Genomic DNA, 22,135 nt, shown 5'->3' with positions numbered 1-22,135 from the left:
ATGTTGGCACGTGACAAGATCGTAAACTCGTTCTCGGCTTTCAAAACAGAGGCTACAATCCCGGACAAAAATAGAGTTCTAAAGTGATGACGTCACAAAAATCTATTTTTAGAATTGTTTAATTTGGATCTCAAAAACTGAAAGAGCATCATGAAATACCTTTAAATGTGCAAAATCAGACAAGTGTATTACGAAATGGCAGAGATGTGGCCACATGTTTATTGGTTCTCTCCCCATCAAACCTCTTTATTTTGGTCTCTGTTCATAACTTTATGATCAGAGCCAAATTAACAGTGATTCGCTAGCAAAAATCAAATCTTTCATTAGCCATATCTCAACCGATTTTAGACATATTTGGCCAATTTTGCGTATTTGAAAGTATTTCATTACGATCTTTTACGCTATTGGTTAAAATTCAAAAATTCTAAAAATAGGTTTTTGATGACGTCACACTTTAGAACTCTATAGGTGAGACCTTTAGAAAAATGTTTATGTTTACTCTTTCCATTGAAAAGTAACCCCCCCCCCCCTCTGTTCAATGTTGAATGCATGTTTTGGAGGCACAAATTATAGAACTACTAACCCAACATTGATTAGATAGGAAAGGGGGATTCGAGTTTACAGAGGCAACGTAAAAACAAAAGTGAAATATTAGCATTTTGTCTCATAAATTTTGTCCGGAATGTAGGTTTTCAGAACTGAAAATAGCTGAAAAATGTTTGTGAGTATTTTGCAACATCCATTTTCACCAGGCGAAATGTTTCCATTTTATAAACAGAAGAGTAGCAAAGCATACTAAAAACCTACCAACATCGTGCTAAAGACTTTATACCGAAATTCCACTGAGAAACGGCCATGTTCTTAGCAAAATTTCTTAATTACTTCGATACACAAAGCAAGCCGAGGAGCAAGCTTCTATAGGTATGGAGACTTTTCAATCTTTTTTTTATTGTGAAGATTTAGAATTTGTGTGACCATTTTAGCTGAATTTCCTATAAATTACAGTTTGATTAGAGAAATTAGGCAACGTTCGAAATGAGATAGGGTTTCGCATTTGCGATCAGCAGTCAACTATGTACAAAATCTTTAACTTTTTCAGTTATTGTTGGATTTACAACTTATTTGTCTTCTCAGATTCCCTTTCTCACCCGAGATCAGATGCATAGTTTTTCAGTTCTAGATAACGAATTGATTAAGGCGATTTTATCAACTGATAATCGAGCGAGGTTTTCCATTCACACTGCTACAGACCCCACTAATTAATTTTTTTGTTAACATAAGCACCACTATTTAATTTGCAAAAAAAGAAGGAAGACGCCCCAACAATGCTACAATTTCGAATCAGTAATTTCAATTTACAAGACATTATATACAAAACCAATGATTAATAAACTAACTGTATTTCTTAAAGCCTTGATTCATCTTCTCATGTTTGTAAATTACTTATAATACGGCTATTTCCTGTTCTTCCTGAATGCAATTTAGCGGCTCTTTCGCGAGTTTTTTCAAGCTCCGACCAACGCAGCTCTTCCAGGTTTTTCTACAAAAAATTATATCAATCTAAATCAGACCCCAATGAAAAGAAAAAAAAAAGAAATGTACTCTAAATTGAAATTATCTTGCCATCAACCGAACAAATCTAAGTTATACGAAGACACTATTTCTTATGAAAAAATTTTTTATTTCTTGGAAAAGTCGAAAGGAACAGGTATTTTATTTTTACGTCAACAAGTTGTGTGTAAAATATTGTTTACAAAAACCATACTTTTTAGTATACGCTTCTTTCGAAAGAAATAAGTCGTTCGGTGCTGACTGCAAAGCTTCAAGTAATTCTGATTCATAAAAAGAAATTCATGTACAAGGAAATTTAAAACTTTACACGCTTTTATGTACTCTATAATATATAGTTTCGTCTTATATATCATTTTCATCAAGTTGGAAACATTTGCAGCAATCAGAGACATAAAATGCTTCTATTTACCTTTTCTTTCAAGAGTTCTTTCTGTCTCGTACTTCGCACGGGTCTAGTTCTTTGGTTCTGGCTTTCTCTTTGTCTTTCTGTAGAATAAAAACATGAGATTCGATGATCAGATTTAATCTGCTACTGATTTAATCAAAAACACAAATCATCCTTCCTTGGGGCAGAATTTTCTTTTTTCATATTTTGTTATCTTAACATTGTAATCTTAGATTGGAAATAACTTTGCCAATTCTGTAGGATAATTATCGAGTAAAGCAACATCTTTGAAAGCGGGGATCCGAAAAGCTGGTGCTCAAGTATTCCTTAGAAATCAGTTCCTCGAAAATTTCTGATGAAAAAGCAACATTTTGTAAAGACACAAACGTAAAATAAAAATTGCAACAGTATGAGCGTAAAATACAAAACAGTTGCACGGTACCAAGACTGCAAATTGGAACAATGCTGTTTAAGGTAGATATATTAAATTTCATGAACCTGTTCTTTTTTCCAAGAGCCTCTGCTGAAGCTCAAGGACTTTTTCATCTTTCAGCTCTCTTTGCTTTTGTCGCTTCCTTTCTTCCTCCCTAGATTAAGAGTGAACTTGATATTTCACAACCAAAAACAAGTAAGATGAAGAACCTATTTCCTAGAAATATAGAACTTGAAAATGGCTTTGAAAAAAGCAAACATTTAGTAAACTAAAGCTTTTCGTCTGACACTCTTCAGAGTTTAAAACGTCAGAACATAGATCGAAAACTCTACGCTAGGAAATATATATACCCAGTTGTGGATCGAGATAGGCCAATCAGAAACACGAGCACATGACTGTTGAGGTTGACCGTTTTCAACTCTGAAGAGTGTCAGACGAAAAGCTTTAGTTTACTAAATGTGTGCTTTTTTCAAAGCCATTTTCAACCGTTTTGTACCACCAAAAGATTGTAAACATAGAACTCTAGTACAAATGAACCTATCATTGCAAAAAAAATAGCAAAATAAAAACAAACCCGGCCCTAGTACTAAACATCTTAGTGCATTCATTCATTCAAAACTTAAAAACTTTTTCAAAGATCGATGACAAGGGCAATAAAAACCTTCCAACAATAAATGAGATTACAAGTTAACCTTGTTCTTTTGTTTTCACAAGAGATAAGCTTTCGCAACATTTCACTTTTTTCCTAGCACAGGGACAAAAGTTTCGAAATGTAGCCTCTTATTCCCATATGGCAAGAAGTAAGAACAAGTTAGTAATCATAGTTTGCAGTCAACGTACCTCTTCGCATTTTCTTTTTCTTTTTCTGCTCGTCTTTGAGCTATACTTTCAAGAGTATCCATAAGAAATTGATCTTTGTCCTGAAACAAAGAATATTATTCTCAACGTTTTAACATGATAAGGATTCAAACACGATAAGGATGAGAAAGATAGTTGGTTCCATTCTATCTCTGTTTTATAACTTGTAGTTTCCTCAGTCCAAATAAACTTCTTTTCAGAGGGTAGGGGCCTGTATAATATCCACTGAAGACAGAACTAACATTGAGCCATTGAATGAATTAAGGATACGCTCACACTGCTCCATATTCGTTTCGCTCCATTTTCGTTGGTGAAAACGCTGTCCGTTCACACTTACCCGTTTTCAAATGAATACGACTCAAATACGGTCAGTGTGCACACTGCTCCAACAAAAACGCTGTTGGTGGCCTCACTTTCGAAAAGAGGCGTTCACGAATCCTCAACAAATTGGCGTCATTAGAATGAAATTAAATAAAAGCAAATCGTGAAAAAATTTGTTGTAACAGCTACCAGTCCATTGTGAATTCTCAATTTCAAAATTTTTTGGATTTAGTGTGCTAGAAAGCACGTATTTTGCTGCCTTTGTTAGCGTATTCAAATTTCTCCGTTTTTGGTGTTCACACTGAAAACGGAGTGTATCCAATACGTATTCGAAAGTATCCGTTTTCATTAGCGTTTTTAAACGAGTCCGTTCTCATAGCAGTGAACGCAAAACGAAGGCAAAAACGGATTAGTTTGACTTCGTTTATATTTGAAAACGGAGTAGTGTGAACGGGCCCTAATTCTGCTTTTGAAAGTAGCATGAAGATTAAGTTTTAAAACATCATGGTTGGCAATATCGTTTACATAGACAATCCAACACAAATACTGTTTGAGGGTTTTATTGACATCATTATTATTTTAAGCATAATTTTAAGCTGTTTATGTAAAGAAATACAGCTTTGGACTTTTAGAAAAAAGCGGCTACAGAAGTACTATTATGATCACATGATATAAAATGTAGAGAAAATCACGTACTACTTTCGCTTGAATAATTTCCTGTCTTTTCTTTTCCTCTTCCTCCTTCTCAGCGACTTTTAGCAACGATAACCTTTCCTTTAACTGCAAAGAAAAAAATTTATCTAATTAAACTCTTTTCAAAAGTATCTAAAAATCGTCGATGTGTGGAAACTTTAAATTATGAGATAATTCAGATTACCATATATATTTAAAACAATTTACCGTGGGATTTCATGACTCTCATTTTTCTCATTATCTAAGCCATCACAAACAATTATTTTCGTGCAAATTTAGCAAAACATTATGCGAAAAACGTTTAACGATGAAGGTGTTCCAAAACAATGGTTATGAGAGTGATGACTTTGAGGCTAAACGAATAAACATAATATGATAAAAAAACTAATAAAAATACTTTTTAGGAAAATTCACTCAAAAAATAGAATAGAAAACAGTTTGAAAGTCGCAAATTGAGTCGAGAACAAAGCCGTGAATACCTCTGCAACTGACATCTCACCAAGCAATCCAGCGCCTGAGCTTTCAGTAAGATCAACAAACTAGAAATGAAAACAAGATAACCAGTTATTGTGGCTTACAATGAAACATACAAAGGAACATGAGAAAATTGGGGTATTTATAGACTTGTTAACGAAATTAATTGTTATGATTGATTACAATCTATAAATACTTACTAAGTTACAAGCTTGCAAGAAGTTTTAGACGAGTGAAAAAAATTTGTAGCTAAAAAGTGTTGGAACGAATGAAAGTTGAAATAAGCAATCAATTGTGAAAAAATGAAAAAAATACAAACATTTATGATATGAAGTCAATAAACAAATTAATAGTAAAATAGTATTTGTATATTGAAAATACCTTGAAACGCATCACTGGTACACTTTCAATCGCTCGAATTTTGGCAATAAGTGAAATCTTTTGTCTCATTTCTTCTTCTGCCTAAAATGAAAAAATTTCATAAACCATTAGGAAACAATTAAATATTACAAAGGCAAGGTTGAAATGTAACAAAAATAATTCAATGTGTAATTGAAAACCCTAGTTATGTATTTGACAAATCAATACGATATTATTTGTGTACCACAAGACCAATTGATGATAGCAATCTTTATGCAATAGAAACATGCTAAAAAACGAGGTACAGCATACATATAAGAGCTGATGGCAGGGAAATAGTCTGCAGGAGTCCACACAAATTTCTGAATACTAGAGCATTCAAATGAGGCGAGTATCTGACTTTCAATTTTATCTTTTCCCCAATCTAATCATTACTCTTCCTCGCAAAATCTTTCTTTTACTCTCCCTGTCGAAACATATCACTAAGTTATTTCCTCTAAAACTTTTCCTTAAACTGAACTAGGCTTTTATTTTAAAGAAAAGATTTATTCTAGGATTTTAACACAAAAATTGATGATTCTTATGCTTTGCAAATATGTTCTTTGTTCTGTGAAAGTTCCTCGCAGACACTTACCCTTCCCAAATCTGTTATCACGATACAGGACAATAATAAAACATTTTTGCCCTTTTTCAGCACTAATCATTTCTTAAGCCACATGACAATATGCTAACAAGCTTCGACCAAAGATTTACATTCTTTGAGAATTCCAACAAACCTCTTCTAGTGCTGCTTTCATGAGCGCCTGGCTCTCCTTGTTTACCTCTTGTACTGTAAAATTTGGAATATATATCAATTAGTTGAATATACTCCAAAGAATTACTTCCTAAATTTAAGATATCAAATAAAGTAGAAAATAAATAACAGCAAAAAGAAAAAAGTTTAGATGATTCGTTATCAAGTGAAGACAGAGTATTAGAGTAAATAGAGATTAGAGGAAAGCTTAAACTAATCAACTTTATAAAAAAACTCACCAATTTTCTTTTTATATTCTTTCAACTTAATTTTAGCTTCTTTGGTTTTTTCGGCATCATCCATTATTTGTTGAACAAGATTTCTAGAACGAGTAAAATGATGTTAATCAGAGTGCTTTTCAAATGGCTTTTACATTCTTTGTTGATTAATTGCATCAATTTGATGACTCGGAAACAAAGATATCACATGATAATAGCTATGAGTACACAGTTATGGTACGAGTAAATATCCCAGCTTAGTATGGCATGCTGTAATTTATCTCCACCCTACACCTGGTGCCATGTTGATTATTTGAGTAAAGATATTTTGACAGTCTATACCAGTAACAATTTTTGCGTACTTACTAGGTTATTGTTGTACCAGGAAGAGCAGAAACTTAGAATAAAAAGTTCTGTGTTGGTATCTCATCAATATTGGTCAGGAGTTTACATTTCAACTATTGTGGCAATTGCTGCTATATCAGAATCCTGCTTTCAAATTTTGTTATGTATCAACACACCAAAAAAATATTATCGTTTGCTAATTATGTGTTTTACTGTTTACTGGTCTGTTATAAGTGCTTGATGCCGCGTAGGTAGAGACATCCTTCAAAATGGCTTTGAAAAAAGCAAACATTTAGCAAACTAAAGCTTTTCGTCTGACGCTCTTCAGAGTTTAAAACGGTCAACCTCAACAGTCATGTGCTCGTGTTTCTGATTGGCCTATCTCGATCCACAACTGGGTATATATATTTCCTAGCGTAGAATTTTCGATCTATGTTCTGAGGTTTTAAACTCTGAAGAGTGTCAGACGAAAAGCTTTAGTTTTGCTTTTTTCAAAGCCATTTTCAAGTTCTATGTTTCTAGGAACTAAAAGACATCCTTTAGTTGCACCCATGTGTTTCATGCTTAAGGCGATCATCAGACAGAAGCTCCTAATATTTTCCTAATAACTTGACTAAACTCGACACTCGGTGTTGCGGCTTAGAACCGTCCTGTTCTGTGCACCAAGCAGTGAACTAACAAACCATGCATCTATAAACACTTCAAAATGGTAACGCAACCATTACAGCCCCGTTAAAAGCTGCATGAAAAGCTAATAGCTTGGCAAAGTAATTATACCTCATTTCATTATCTTTTTTGAGTTTTTCTTGCAAATATTCATCCATCATCTCCTTTGTCTGAAAATTGAAGATATCAAGAAAACATTAACTTCCAAACTTACTCTTTTCTGGTAGCTAGTATTAATTGAAAACATAAAAACTATATACGTAATGGTACCATTAAATAAGGTGCTAAGCTAGAGGTAAAACTTCAAGTAATAACTTCGAGTAATAAGGTTACTTCAGATCCTAAACAAATCACTTCGTACAAGGGCTTTATTCTGGGCATTCATATAAAACTGATAATACTGAAAAATCAGTTTAATATTGTCAACAACCGAGTTTAAATTTCGATCATTATCAAATGACTAACAACTCATTTTCAACGAAGAAACCATAAAAATTGAATTAATTATCATTGATTGAAAGTCTAATATTAAGCCAAAAATGTTTAATATTGACAGATAAAGAGCCTTATACTGAGTTAAGAAGGTTAAGAATATTAAGTGAAGAGGTTTAGAATATTAGATTATAAAATTGGGAATATAAGATAAAAAAACCGAATAGTATTAAGTAAAGAAGCTATGGTTATGAAGTGAAGAAGATTCAAATGTAAAGGTGAAGAGGTTTTTTATATTAGATAAAAAAATTGAGAAAATTAGGTGAAGAAATTACAAATATTATGTGATGAAGTTTTATTTGAATATTAAATGAAGGAACTACGAATAGTAGATGAAGAAATTACGAATATTAGATGAAAATATTACGAATATGAGAACACACGAAAATTAGGCGAAGAGGTTTAAAATATTAGGTGAAGAAAACCTGCATATTTCGTATGAGAACTCTGTGTATCGAAATCTTGAATATCAGAATTACCAAGCTCTAAATACTTAATATAAAAGCTCTAAGTATTGTTTGAAGGAGTCCATTACCTCTTTCTTAATTTCTGAAACTCTCTGTTTGTTCTCCTTAATCAAGTTCTGGCGGGCAAGTATAGCATCTTCGAAGCTGATTTTACCTGCCTATAGACAACACAAGCAAAAGTGAAAATTTAGAATAATGGATATAGCATTGACAAAAAATATCATGATGTCGCAAGTTATGAGATTTGTATGACTGTTTAATGATTTGTACGTGTCACAAGTTTCTATCGCTAGAGGCAAACAGCTTTGATCTAGACTGCAAATATTCAAAAATATTCCCTCTCCATTTTGATGCATTTGGCATGAAATCAAACTATTTAATGCAATTCAAAAATATACAAAATAGGATTGTGGTGCAAAGATAAAGCATTGCCAAAGAAAACACGACATTCTGTCTAGATGAATAGAAAACGGACGAAGATAAAAATTGAACAAAGTCATTGTATGAAATTAGCAACGAGGTTTGAGGCTTACAAGACGTCGGCGTTCGATTTCAGCAAGCTGCTCTTCGAGGTCCCGCTAAAAAAGAGATAGATATAATTAAAAAGTGAAAATCAACGCTGGACAAATTGCACAATTTTGAGAGCCATTTATATGTTGATTTTGTAAGGTTTTTGGTCGATTCTGAGGGGCATAATATCTGGAAATTCCGATACCACAAAATTAGAAGGAAGGATCTCTTTTCTCATTTATTAACATGGCATCAACTGCAGCCCTTTGCACAAACTGCGGGATCCAGTACGGGTATTCAGTTATTAAGCCTTACTCGTTCACTTCTCTACAGTACAATTTTTAGGAAAATGCCTGATTGATCACAGCCAAGGGAAAAAAGGGAGGGAAAGGGTAGGAGGGAAAAAATTCTATATCGAAATGTTTGGAAGAATTAGCACCATTATCCTCGATGTGTAGTTTCAGCCTAGCTTTTTCTACTTTTCATTACTTTGGCAAAAAGGCAGCAGGGGCTGATGTTGACGATGAGCTAAAGGCAAGATTGCAAGAAAGTCAGTAAAAGATTAGTGAGAAGAAGATCTTATACTTTGTTGGAGACAATGATTAATGGATTTCCTAGAAAGTGAGATAAAAGAGTTGGTTGTGAGGAAAATTAATGATTTGTTTGCTTTTAGCATGATATCTTTAGGCGGCTTGATGTTTCTTGCTCTTTATTCTGATGGGTCATAATTAGCAATATTGATTTAGAGATCAAATTAGATGGTATACTTACTCCAAACTTCTGTGATTAGAAAAGTATTTTTAAAAAAAGCAATGGAAAAATAACAATTCAGGTGACGTTGGAGCATTTCTGTTGACCCAATTTGGCCAGCAAAGTCGTCAATTATTGAAACTGTTATAAAGAGGTGCAGAAATGTGCAGATAGTAACTTGAGCACAGGCTTTAACTCAAATTTACTTCTCCTATTTTCATGTATAAGACTAATGGTAGAATTTCCTCAGCTTACCTCCTTCATTTCTTGCTGCCATTTCATAAACTCGGAGGCATCTCGTCCGCCCATCGCAAAATTTGTTAACCTACAAAATGAAGAGATTCTATTCAATTTCAAGAAACTAGCGCATTCTGCCATCTGACAATTTTCAAAGGACTCCCTGACACATGGATACTTGTTAGCTCTGTTGAGAGGTATATCAGGGTCTATGGAAAGTGGAAACTGGAGCCTACAAATCTTGAAAAGGAGAAATAGAACAGCGATTGCTATCAATGCATAGAACTCTGCTCTGTGACCAATGCCTGTTGAGTTGGATGAGATATCGATTCACTTCAATTTCTAAGCATATTCAAGTTTTGTAGCTACTGCAGTATCATAACAAGAAGATTAACCCAATGCAGCAACACATGCCAGTAAGATAAATCTTGTCAACATCATCAGTTTGAACACAAATTTTCTTAGAGCTATAAATAGGTGTTCTTTGAGGTTAGGAAGCCAAGACAGAAAAAAAGATTTTCTTAACAAGGATGGAATTAAACTAAAATGTTACTTCTAGGAAACAAGGATCAGTTTGACAAACTTTTACTCCTGTTAAAATATGAATAATTTATCCAATAAGATAAGTTTTAATAACTAATTCCGCATACCTTTTATCAATGTCGTCCTCTTTCTGGTTTATCAAAGCTCCTTCTCGCATAATGGCCGCTGCGTTCAATCGTATTGGGATATTCCCTGTCTAAATTGGATTGCTTTTATTACAATGATTTCAAAATACAAATCAAAAAAGGAGACGAGAATATAAAAAAGAAGACTTTTTTTCATGAACACTAGAGAATTCCGAGCAAAGGAAAGGCAGTCATAAAAACTAAACATTAAGGCATCAGTAGATCTGGTTTCCAAAAGGTTCTAGTAGGAAGAAATACCTTCTAATCCTTCAACTGAGGCAAAATCTACGTCTTATTATGAAAACTACAAATCTGGGCAAATTCTCCAAATAATAGAAAAAGTTTGAATTAGTGAATTGATATTGATGATCAAAAGATGCATTTTAGTTTCTTTGATATATATTAAGAAAACGACGTTTCTTTGTGAGTTATTCAATAAAATCACGTTAAAATTAATAATTGTTTTTGAAAATTCACAGCTATGAATTTGCTGACATATTACTCAAAAAGTTAATAGGTTTCCACGTTAAGGGCTGTAATATCATTTTGGGTAGGCCATCCTCCTCTACATATTCTACAACAAATTCATTCATTTCTGGCGTTACATGGACAAGCTATAGCATACCTGTGATGGTGCTGATCTTGCTTTGTGTCTCGTAAAATCAAGCCTAGAAAATAAGATTATTTTCTTAGAATAAGACAAGACTTAATGGAACTTGAGATCAACAATATCCAAATAATGACGAAACATGCTCTTGTAACAAAAAATTCAAACTGAACGTGCCCCTCGCTCCACAGCCTCTAAAGAGTGAAACGCGAGTCACAAAAATAGAGTATTTATGCAGAGTGGGGTGGAAAAAATCTTATCCTCTCTCCACATTTTATCAATCTTTTCTCCCTTTCAGTTCGGTTAGGAGATTGCCCTTCACTTTTCTTTTTGCCTCCTTAAAGGCTCCGATACCAATGATAAACTGATCAAAGCCTATTTATTTAGCATTCTTAAAGACATACTAAAAAGCTCAAACATAACAAACCACTGTCATATAAAACTGCACTAAAGAGGAATAAATAAATTGGCTACAAAATGAATACACTAAACAGGATGTAAATGTCATCGGAGGTTCATACAACATGGGCAACGAATATACAACATGGGTAAATCAATGACTGTTTCATACAATTATAATTATTCATGAAGCTTTGGAAAATTATATTCGAAATCCTGACAGAAAAATAGCTTGACATTTGCTGGTCAATTCACCACGAGCAAGAGAAAAATGAGAAAATTCGCATTAACTAGGCCTCAGTAAGGGTTTATCAGAACAATGATCATAATTAGTTACCGTATTTCCTCTAATGAATGCCGCCCTCTGATAAACGCCGCCCTGCTTTGAACGCCGCACCTTCGGTCATCTATTTAGAAAAAAGGCCCCCTCTGATAAACGCCGCCCTCTATTGAACACCCTATCTTGAAAAGCGGCGTTCATTAGAAAACATACCAAACAAGAAGTAATGAATCGCTTTTGCGCTTACTATTCGAAAGCTATGAAAGTTTTTATGTCAAAGTGCCAAAGACTTTCCAATTGACATTCCTTGACATTTTCATAGCGTGAACACATCGTTTGTGAACTTTAAAAAATTTTCACACCATCTTTATTATGTGTTATTGGGATTTGTTAAGAAACGATTGGTCAAAGTCTGTCTTTATCTTTTTTCATCGCACTTTTCTTGTCATTTTTCATTTGACAAACTTTTCATTTTATATTGAACGCCGCCCTCTGATAAACGCCGCTCTCTATTGAACGCCGCGCCCAAAATTTGGAGTTCGTAACAAACACCGCGGCGTTCTTTAGAGGAAATACGGTAAGTGAAAATACACAGTGATTGATGAATAAACTAATGAAAGGAACTCGCACTTTGCATTGACTTCTTGGATATGCTTTCGTATCCTTTCTTTTGTCTTTTCAGATTTCTCTGCATTTGCGCAAGAAAATTGGCTCATAGATGCTTCCATCAGTCGTTTCTGGAACAAAAAACCAAGATAAAGACAGAGAAAAAGATTAACGTAAAATGGACCGTCTTAGTTTCAGAGAAAAGGAGGACTCAAAAAAGATCTAGATAAATAAATTTACCCCATTAAGAATTTAGCCGAGGGGCACTCCGTGAAAATGATAAGAACCAGAAGTCATCAGATGCTAGAAATACTGAAAGCGGATTTCTACTAATGAAGAAATATTCACGTTTTCAATGTGACGAAAAGAAGGAAAGAAAAACTTTAATTTTTCTTCACTGTGACGCAAAAATAGGCAAAAATATTCGCCATAGGCTATATCTATCGGAATTATTCTCAGAATCTAACCAAGGCGCTACATTGTTGAATCTTTTCTAGAATTAGACTCAGAATTAAAGAGATTATTCTTGTAAAGCATCGGATGCCTTTGTGATCATGTCAGTTCTCTGTACATACTTCAGCTCGCTTTCTGTTTTCTTCACTTCTCTTCGAAAGTATTTCTTTTTCTTTTGGTCCTTTGTATGTCGATACCGGCGCCTTAAAGATGATAAAATATTGTCTAATCGAGCCAAGGAAGTTTTCTTTGAAGAAGATCACAGTAAACGGAGGTAGGAAAATGGTCAACTACTTAAGATTTATACACATATGTTAAGTTTCCTTGGTGTAAATCGTATTTAACCTTACATTTACTTGATTCATAAAGAAAAGTTGTTTTCATTTATCTAGGGGAACATCATATTGGGTACAGAGAGATGCGACGATTTAATGACAAGTTCTCATAAAAACCAATAATTTCATGTGTCAAAAATTAATGCAAAGAGAATAAGATGAAATAGTTAAAATACGAGTTTAAATAGAAAGAGGACAAGATTTAAGAAACAAAGAGCAATGAAATAAGTTTTATTAATTCTTGTAACTTGGGAAGACTTTCTCGTTAAATAGGGTAAACATTTTCTGAGAGCGTAAGACAACAAGACAGCTATTAAAATCAAGCAAAAAAAGTAGCCACTTTACCGGTTTGTGTTTCTCAAGCTTTGGAATCTGTAAAAGGTGAAGGAAATGTGAATCAATAAGTTAAAGAAAGAATCTTCAACGATATGAGTGAAATCTTAAAAGGTTTGTTTAAGAAATTGAAAATGAGGTTAAGGTGGTACGTTGTATCGATCATTCAAAGGCAACTTTACGTAAAATTTTTGAAATCTATTTGTTGTTATTAGATTGTGAAACACTGGCACTTTTTAAAGATAACTGAATTATCAACTGCATCCAGTGATACCGGAACAAAGGGGGAGGCAGAGAGGGCAGCTGTGCCCTTAACCAGAGAGGGCAGGACAGGGGCAGAAAGTGCCTCTTTGGTCGCAGTGTCATGGAATTCAAGGGTCGGCGATAAGAACGCTTCATGCCGACCATTCACATAGGTTTCCACCATTTCATTTACGCCAATCAGAGCTCTAGATACCATTACATTGATATTTGACGATAAATTCTTCTCTCAACAAGGCATAACAGGGCCTAGTTAAAGGTGGCTACAAAATATAAGGTCCAGTCTTAATGAAGGAAATAAGACTTCACCCTTAGCTCCCTTCTCGTTTATCACTTTAAAGATTTGTATATGACTAGACATTTTACATAAAAGAAACTTTCAAAAGGAAAAGACTGTAAGCATAGAAAATTTTGATTGGCTCACTTCCTTCACCTACAGTACATCTTCATGCCTCCGCAAAAGTCTTCACATACAGAAGCAATGCAGAAGCTGAAGTTTCTATTTTCAAAGTTTCCAAACATACCTTTTCTGGGATTGGAACACTTCGAGGCCTTGGCTTTGTCAATGCGAATGGCTTTAATGCTAAATGCAAGAGGAGTCATTGTAAAATACAGGGAATATATGACGAAAACATTTCAGGTTCAAAAAGCCCATTTCAGGTTTAAATTGCTGGAAGATGTAGCAGAGACCGTTAAAGGCTATGGATGCCAAGAAGCATCTCAAAATGAGAAATTATTCATGGTGTAAAGATAAGGTGAATCATCTAGATGCATTTTCATTAGCAGGTAAGCCAGTTTGGTATAAAAGCATATAAAGAAGATTTCTGGGGAAGACTCATGCTTAGGCCAAACTAAGTTAGTTCCTATTAAATTTTTTCAAAGTATAGATAAAAATCAATTGGAGTAATTGATGTAAAAATATTTGGAGTAATGGCAAATAACATTCTGTTTTAGACTATGAAATCCAAGCAATAAACTATTCTAATGGAAAGCTTAATTATAATATTCTTCCATGAAAAACGAAAAAATTGAAACTAATTGATTATTTAAAGAAACTATAAATGAACATACTAACAAGACTTACCTGTTAGAGGTTTGGGACCCTTTAGTTTTCCTTCACCTGTCATTCTGCTATTCAGGTTGCTAAGCATCTCATGAAGCTCTGGCAGCCACCTAACAAAACAAAAGTGGAGTAAACATATATGGAAAACAACTTCATCCACTAGGGTAGTGATGGCAAAGGGTGGGGCAGAAATAACTCAACCCCCTTAGTTATCTGCAAGTTGGTTTTGGAAAAAAGCCCAAATCTGCAATAAGTTTAATAAGTTATAAAAATGGGGCTATACCTGCCTCAAAAGATTTTTTCCCAGAGTGGTAATAAAATTTTATTGGGGAAATGCTAACTGGATGGAAGACCAAACTTTTCAACATCAAACTAGATTTGTAGATCAAGGCAAATTTGGAAAGGTTACAGTAAACCACAATAAAGCAAGGAATATAAAAAGAGCAAACCTTAAAATTGGAGAAAGAAGTTGAATTTGAACATAACTGTGTTCATACAATTTGCACCACTAAAAAGTAAAATAGAAACCAACTTAGCATGACAGGTTTTTTCGAAAATCAAAGCTGAAACTAATATCACTTTGACATAATTAGACAGCTTTTGAAACTCTGATCTTAATTACTTATTCTTGTAAGCTGTCATATTTGCTGTTGAATGTAAACTTGAATGTTAAATAGTATAAAACATATTTTTGCATCTTGACTATAATCAAATTATACAATGTTACGGAAATAGTGAGCAATAAAAAAATCATTTTTCACTTACTTCTGCAAACATCCATGTCTTTAAATTCAGTTCATCAAAAACAAACTCTAAAAACTATGAAAAAGAGCTGTCATTTAGTAGTGGACATATGCAAAAAAAATTTCAAATAAAATTTGTTTAGCAACTACAATGCATCAGCTATTTGTTTGTTTTTCAATTAGGTTCATTTTAAAAAGTTGATTACATATATAATACTTTTAACTCTAAAGCAAATCTTAATTTAGATATACTCTTTAACAATAAATAGCTAATGCTTTTAGATTTTCTGTGTTTAAACTTTACCCTCTATTCTTCAAAATAAACATTCTAATGATCAAAATGGTAAATGAGTGCTTGGGGAATATGATAAGCTAAAGAAACAATTTCATTTTATATAGAGATTTGATATCTTGGAATTTTTTGTTAAGATATTCAAGAGTATCATGAATTATGACAAATTTCCTCATAAAAACAACCAACCTGTACAATCTTTTTTAGGTCTTGAGTTAGCATGAATTTTCTGAAATGTGAGATCCCAAGTTCATCCAATCTGAACAATGCTAAGTACAATGCAACTGAATAAAAACAATCAACAGTTATACGTAAAACAATAACAAGATAAGAGAGAGGTTGTAAAATCATCATTTTTTAGTTCATTTATACCTTAAAATTATTCCAATAAGTTAGATTTGTTGTTTGTGCAGAGGAAAAGGATGTGCAGATTAACTTTTAACTTGTATTTTCATAATAAATTTAAAAATAATAAAAACAGTTGAGAGAATAGAATAGTTTTGCTTCATTATAGCCATTTTAGTTAAATTTAAAAAAGCTGTTTGGTGATATGATTTTTTAAAATACTAATGTTATCCAGTGGACTGACAAGATTCTTGGCAAAGGCTGTATGAATTTAAAAAATATAATCAACTGCATGTTTAAAGACTGTAAAAGTGAGTTACCATTGTAGTTATTTCTGTATGACTTTAAACAGTTCTTTCCATCAGTCTTGTAATATCTATCAACAACTACCTGTGGGATTCAGTGGAATTTGATTTATAATCATAACACAATAACAAGTTACCAATTAATTTTTTTCTTGCTACTAACATTTGAAAATTCTTTGAAACCAAATCCATACTTAAAACCAATGCATATTATTGTCTATAAAAGCTCATATCACAATCAATTCAATACATTATTTATTGAAAAACTATGTAATTTGTTTTTCGTCAATTTTCATTCAATGCAATCAAAACAAATTTCGATGAAACAAAAATTTTGACAATTAAATAGCAGATGTTAAACTGTGATTTACATTCATTATTCAGGCGAAATTAGCACATAAATTTAAAACCACCGCAATGAAAATGGATTCAAAAGAATATTACAAAAGAAACAAAATGCCTACATCACAAATTCCAAAACATCTAAGAGACTATTGCAGCTTCCTATGATGGAAACCTAATTCGAGAAAAAATATTATCGAGATAATAAAACGCTTATTAGATATATTATGAATCAAATGCTCATTTGTCTTACCTTCAAAGCACCAGAAAATCGCACACATCCTTCAAAAACTTCAGTTAGGAAAACCGCACTTTCGTCATTTCGTTTCACTACCTGAACCAAAGAATTATAATTTTCATTGCATCGGATCAGTCTAGACATGAAAGGCCTAGAGGGTTAGATATCCAAAATACTTCATAACCTTGTGTTAAAGATTTTAAAAAACAGATTGATTCATTTTTGATAACTCGAAAATCCTAAGCCAGGCATAATCAGAGCAATAATATCACTGGATGCCAAATGGTTTGTTGTGCGCAAATCGATATTCTGTGGATAGGTATAACAAACCTTGTCATATTTTTCTTCAACAAATGTCGTTATGTATTCACGGATTCCTCGGTCCCTCACTTTGAACTTTTCTAAGGCTTCAACAACTTCATCAAATAGCCTTTTATAATCCATTTCGATAACATAAGCAGAATGGTTTTTGGAATTTGAGTTGAGTTTGCAGTTTAGTTAGTAGTAGAAAATACACTAGCACTTAGGCCTATTAGAAAACTTGTTTACCTGGCAACCGAGTAAGCAATTCAATTCAATAATAGTGGTACATCAGTAGCTCCTCCGCGGCAATATTTGCCACTAAGGGTTGTTAAAAAAAATTGATAATTGATACTAGGAATTTCGATTTCTCATTCCCCTGCAGTAAAATTTTCATATAATAATTTTCGACTTGCTTCCGCTTTTTCATGCCTCCTGCGTAGAATTTACACCTTTGTGGCCAAAGCAACTGAACTGTCTCCCATAGGTCGGGTTAGAGGAAGTGTCAGTTGTTCTGAAAACAGGGAATAATTTTTATTGATAGAATTACGCTTATTCTCAAACAATATTTGGACAACTTCGAAATTTTGAAGAAATGTTATGCAACAAATTCTGAAAGACATTTAAAAAATCTCTTTTCATTAAACAAGTGCCACAACTATTTGCATGATATTTTTCAAGATATTGTTTATATGTTTCCTAGCTTTGAACTACCCCCCAAAATCTAAAAAAGTAGACGTTCAGCCATGCAGGTACCCTAAAAAAGACTCATGCACAAATTAGAAATTTATGTAATTGAGGATCAACTGACGATCGGACTGCAATTGTTTTTTCTCCCAAATGGATCAAATGGTTCTAAAATCTTTGCCCTAAATGGGATCCAGTCTGTGGAGTTCAAAGTAGCGTCAGGTGTGTCCCAATCACTTGTCCTTAGCGCCTCACTTTGTTTATTTGACGATCACTGTAGAGTTGACGGTCATTTACCGACATTTAGAGTTGACGATCATTTATCTTAAATACGTTTACAAAATAATGCAAACTTCAACAAGCTGAAGGTTATTGCATATAACAAAAAGAAGAAAAGAGGAAGTAAAAAAAGGTATAGTGATATGATCTACCCATCTGAGTGGGAAGTTTTAGACAGGGATCCAACAATCACACGAATCCGCGACCCCTAAAGCTGGTATACTTCTTTTTTAAATCATTTATTTATCCTTGTCCTCTTAATCATTTATCTTTGCAAATCTAAAACTCTTTTAAAATCTAAGGGAGTTGCTATTTTCAATGCTTGGTAAAGGGGTGAAAGAATTTTGGAAATAAACATTATTGCTACTCTTGTCATGTTTGTACCAATATGTCTCTTCTCTATCATTGCTATCAGAAACTTGAGTCACCAGAAATGCGATATGTCAATCAGGATGCCTCAATATCTTTTTCGCCACATCAAAATGAGTATCTTAACCAAATTTCATGCTTTTATCAATTCTACAATTCTATCACTTTTGGGCAGTTTTCTGCTGCACTATTAGGTACAGTTGACTACAGCAACCTTCCTCAGTATCATGTTTCTTCGCGGCTCTGTTCTAATTTTATATGACTTTCATTATATTTCATTCAATATACTTTTGCCATTATAAGTCACTGAAAATGTGCCCATTGAAAACTTTCTATAAACTCAAAGCCCCATATTAGAGGATCGAGAAATTTGAAGGAAAATAGCAGCATTGAGCTAGGATTCGGATCAAGAGCTGCAAAGTACAAATTCGCAATCTGGATGCGAAAGCTTTTGTTCCAGACCCCCAACATGAAAGAAAAGGGTCTGGAACACAGGCTAGGATGTGAAAGAAAGGAAACTGAAAAAGTTAAAGAAATTAAAGAATTGTAGAACACTTGCTGACTTTTTAAAATAGCACTTGCACACAGTAGTACTTCACAGTTAGCATACATGTGAATGGTATCTTAAAATAGTATAGGTATCATAAATATTTGATACCCTTGTAGGAAATGATTACCAAAATTTGATAGCCCAAAATAACTAGGCTGAAAAATTTCATACTTCTCAAAAATTACATACATTTCTTATCTAGAAAAATCTTCTACCTCGCCCGGTACCGAACATTGAAAACACAACTTCCTATCAACTATTTTCAAAATTGTCAAGCTTCATCACTTACTAACAATTCAAGTGCTCCATCTGGTACAAAAAGTGCTCCATCTGGTACAAAAAGCGCTCCATCTGGTACTCCTTTTTCAAATAAGGGTCACAGGCAGGTACGATTATGTAAGACGTTATCTTGAAAAAATGTCTTTGGAAAACAGATTAAATATATTTTAAGAAAAATCAAAAGTCGCGTTTTCTACAGCTTCACAAAATCAAATTTCTTCTTTCCGAATCCTTGTCGTTAATATCAGCTTCTAAGAAGTCTAGTCGAAGCACAGAGGAAATAATTTGAAACTAGCCTTTTCGAATAGAATTGGATGGTGAAGGAGGTAGTCCATTGTTTATATAAAGAGAAGTTCAATAGCCTTGCTCTGGTCGCGCGACTTGGCGAAATCGAATCAACAAGTCAGCGAATCGGCGAACGCGACCAGTCGCCCAGTAGTTAAACTGAGTTGAACTACTCAGCGAATGGTCGCGCATTCGCAGCGAATGAGGAAGTTCAATTTGCGCGTGCCCCAATGTGCATTCGCTCAGTCGCACGAACAGAGCGAATAAAGTGCTGTTGTGAACTAGTGTCAACAACGCTTTGGCCACGTGTTAAATGCTACATGTCATTGATCACATGTTTATCAGTTGACCTAGGTCATAGTACAACTCTCCAGGGGGCTCGTCACCAGTCCACATTTATGCCTACGTAGATGTAACGACAGAGTTGGAATGGATAGGTGTGTGATCGGTCAGAATGATAAACTCAAAGAAATGTAATACTCTCGCTCTCTGTGTTCTTTCTCACCTTGCTTAAGCCCAAGACACAATCCTTCTTCGCCTTTTCCTTCTTCTCCTTTTCTCCTCGTTAACTTTGCAGCCAGTGTCGGAGCCAATGCGCATATAGTTTAAAGTGAAACATTGCTAGAAGTAACTGGATGACAGGCTCTTATTTTTCTCACCCTGATTCACAGAATAAACTGTTGAGTTGGTCCTAAACTTAACTGTACAAGGGAGAGATCAAATAGATACTGGTTTGAAAAAGGTTTGATATCTATCTCAACAACAAAAGGACCTTATAAAATTTGGCCACCTTGCAACTGTTTTGTTAAACGGGAGGCGTTAACTCTCCTTGGAAACATCTATTCAAATAATGGCGAATATGAGGACCCCAGAAGTACGTCTTCTGGTCACTCTAGAAAGGAGGTCCTACTACAAAAGTGTTACTTTCATTAAACATAAGGGACGAAATAGCAAGTTTGAATATCGTATCTGAAGATTCATGCGATTACACGTGTCCTGATACAGGTCAAAAGAAGAGAGGATTGGTAACTGAGGTACAGGCGAAGTTTTTCTCTTAACTGCATCGTGCATCAAGAATACCTCAAGCAAAGCGTCTTTGACCACGACTGTGCGTTAACAAAGCCTAGTTCCCTTATCATTATGTCTCAGCCATTTCAAACAACTACTGGGTTTTCCTCATTGGAAGCATAGAAGCATTCGTTTTTGTCAAACTTTGCCTTTTTGCAAACAACAAATATTGAAGTATAAAGCAAACATGCTATGGGGATGCTATGATGACTTAGTAACCAGTGCATTTGGTTTAATTGTGACTAAGCCTAAAGCAATACAACAGAAAATAAATTGAAAGCAGGGTAAAGTATCTTCTGTGTTTGGCCTGTTTACCAGCCGTGAAGTGTACTTCCAATAGCACAAACCAAAAGGAATCAATAACCAATCATTGAAGCAAAGAAATTATTTATCAACGAATCTTCATTTCTATAATATATTCCTGCCAAACTAACTGTATTCAGAAAAGCAGCTTCTTTTCTATCAATTTCTGATAATCCCTACTTCAAGCCGGCCTGAAACTCGGTCTGATATTAATTTCAGTCTGCAGTCACAACCATTGGAGTTCTCACAGGAGAAAAGGCGAAATGAAATTCAGGTCGACCTGAATTCGTTTCGGTTGTTCAGTTCAGGTCGGTCTGTCCAAAACTTCAGGTCGACTTGAAATCTACGCGAAAAGAAAAAAAAGAGAAAAGAATGTGTTTGTTTCGATCTGAATTCGCAATAAATGCGGATCTGCAATTCCATGCTAAAGAAAAGAAATGGAAGAAAGAAATAATCCGACAAATCCTTTTATTTACATTTCGCCAAACATGATGTTGGGCGTAATGTTGGATCGTGTGACCACCTTGTTGGGTCACCCAACATCGTATGTTGGACAAAATATGACTGAGGTAAAAAATGTTGGCTGCCGACGTCCAACAATTTTATTGTTTTGAAGTGTTAAGTGAAATGTTTAATCGTTTGACCACCTCAGCCAAGTTGGCTAAAGAGCGCCAAAATTCAATCATCGCATTCATTCTTGTTTTCTTGGGCTGGTTTCGTTTCAACAACCGCCTTTGCTTACAATCAGTTACACCTTAATTATGGACAATATAACAAAATATTACGAATTCTGTGCGAAAGAAGAGACATCAAGCATCAATGTAGAAACCGTAGCACAGAGGAGCTACATAAAAACGTGGGGGGGGGGACGAATTTAGGCCACGGTCTTGATAGGGGATGCAATGCCGACGTTCGTGCTGAAAGACCGCGATGACAGCGGAAACATCTGAAGAGAAAATAAAAAGAGAAGGCAGTGTTTGCCTTTTTCGAGTAGAAATGTCGCGAAACTGTGCAGCATTCAGCGCGAACTTCTACCCAGTCCTTTTTTGATCTGCGCGTGAAAATGTTAGGCGAAATGTTGGGTTAAATGCTCTATCGTTTGACCAGGGCTTTATAAAGTAATAGATTTCATATTTAGACTGGATTTAATCAAATGTAATAAATGCATGTC

The 22,135-nt window shown here is 34.3% G+C and overlaps 1 protein-coding gene across 1 annotated transcript; it reads right to left on the bottom strand.

The window, feature by feature from the left end:
- Positions 1–1,334: 1,334 nt before the first annotated feature.
- On the bottom strand, positions 1,335–17,858 carry LOC135695833 (cilia- and flagella-associated protein 99). Its single transcript, XM_065215015.2, has 26 exons — positions 17,175–17,858; positions 16,860–16,940; positions 16,280–16,349; positions 15,804–15,898; positions 15,345–15,398; positions 15,029–15,087; positions 14,601–14,689; positions 14,041–14,099; positions 13,268–13,294; positions 12,710–12,790; positions 12,159–12,265; positions 10,868–10,910; positions 10,225–10,313; positions 9,593–9,662; positions 8,611–8,655; positions 8,146–8,235; positions 7,230–7,288; positions 6,129–6,211; positions 5,873–5,925; positions 5,118–5,198; positions 4,742–4,801; positions 4,266–4,349; positions 3,231–3,310; positions 2,456–2,544; positions 1,982–2,058; positions 1,335–1,540 (listed from the first exon to the last, which is right to left on the bottom strand). The coding sequence occupies exons 1-26, from the start codon at positions 17,286–17,288 to the stop codon at positions 1,427–1,429; spliced, it is 1,953 nt and encodes a 650-aa protein (XP_065071087.2). The 5' UTR covers positions 17,289–17,858; the 3' UTR covers positions 1,335–1,426.
- Between the last annotated feature and the right edge of the window lie 4,277 nt (positions 17,859–22,135).

Source organism: Rhopilema esculentum, chromosome 14, assembly GCF_057945365.1.
Source record: "Rhopilema esculentum isolate cy_ngs chromosome 14, ASM5794536v1, whole genome shotgun sequence".
NCBI classification, from domain to species: domain Eukaryota; kingdom Metazoa; phylum Cnidaria; class Scyphozoa; order Rhizostomeae; family Rhizostomatidae; genus Rhopilema; species Rhopilema esculentum.
This window is presented reverse-complemented; position numbering and strand designations above follow the sequence as displayed.

Excerpts from the sequence above, each read along its gene's own strand:
- LOC135695833 (XM_065215015.2), bottom strand. The coding sequence starts at position 17,288 with ATGGATTATAAAAGGCTATTTGATGAAGTTGTTGAAGCCTTAGAAAAG. Across the intron at positions 9,663-10,224 it reads GAGGACGACATTGATAAAAG|GTTAACAAATTTTGCGATGG; the intron begins GTATGCGGAATT and ends TTCATTTTGTAG. Across the intron at positions 8,236-8,610 it reads AAATCGAACGCCGACGTCTT|GCAGGTAAAATCAGCTTCGA; the intron begins GTAAGCCTCAAA and ends TGTTGTCTATAG.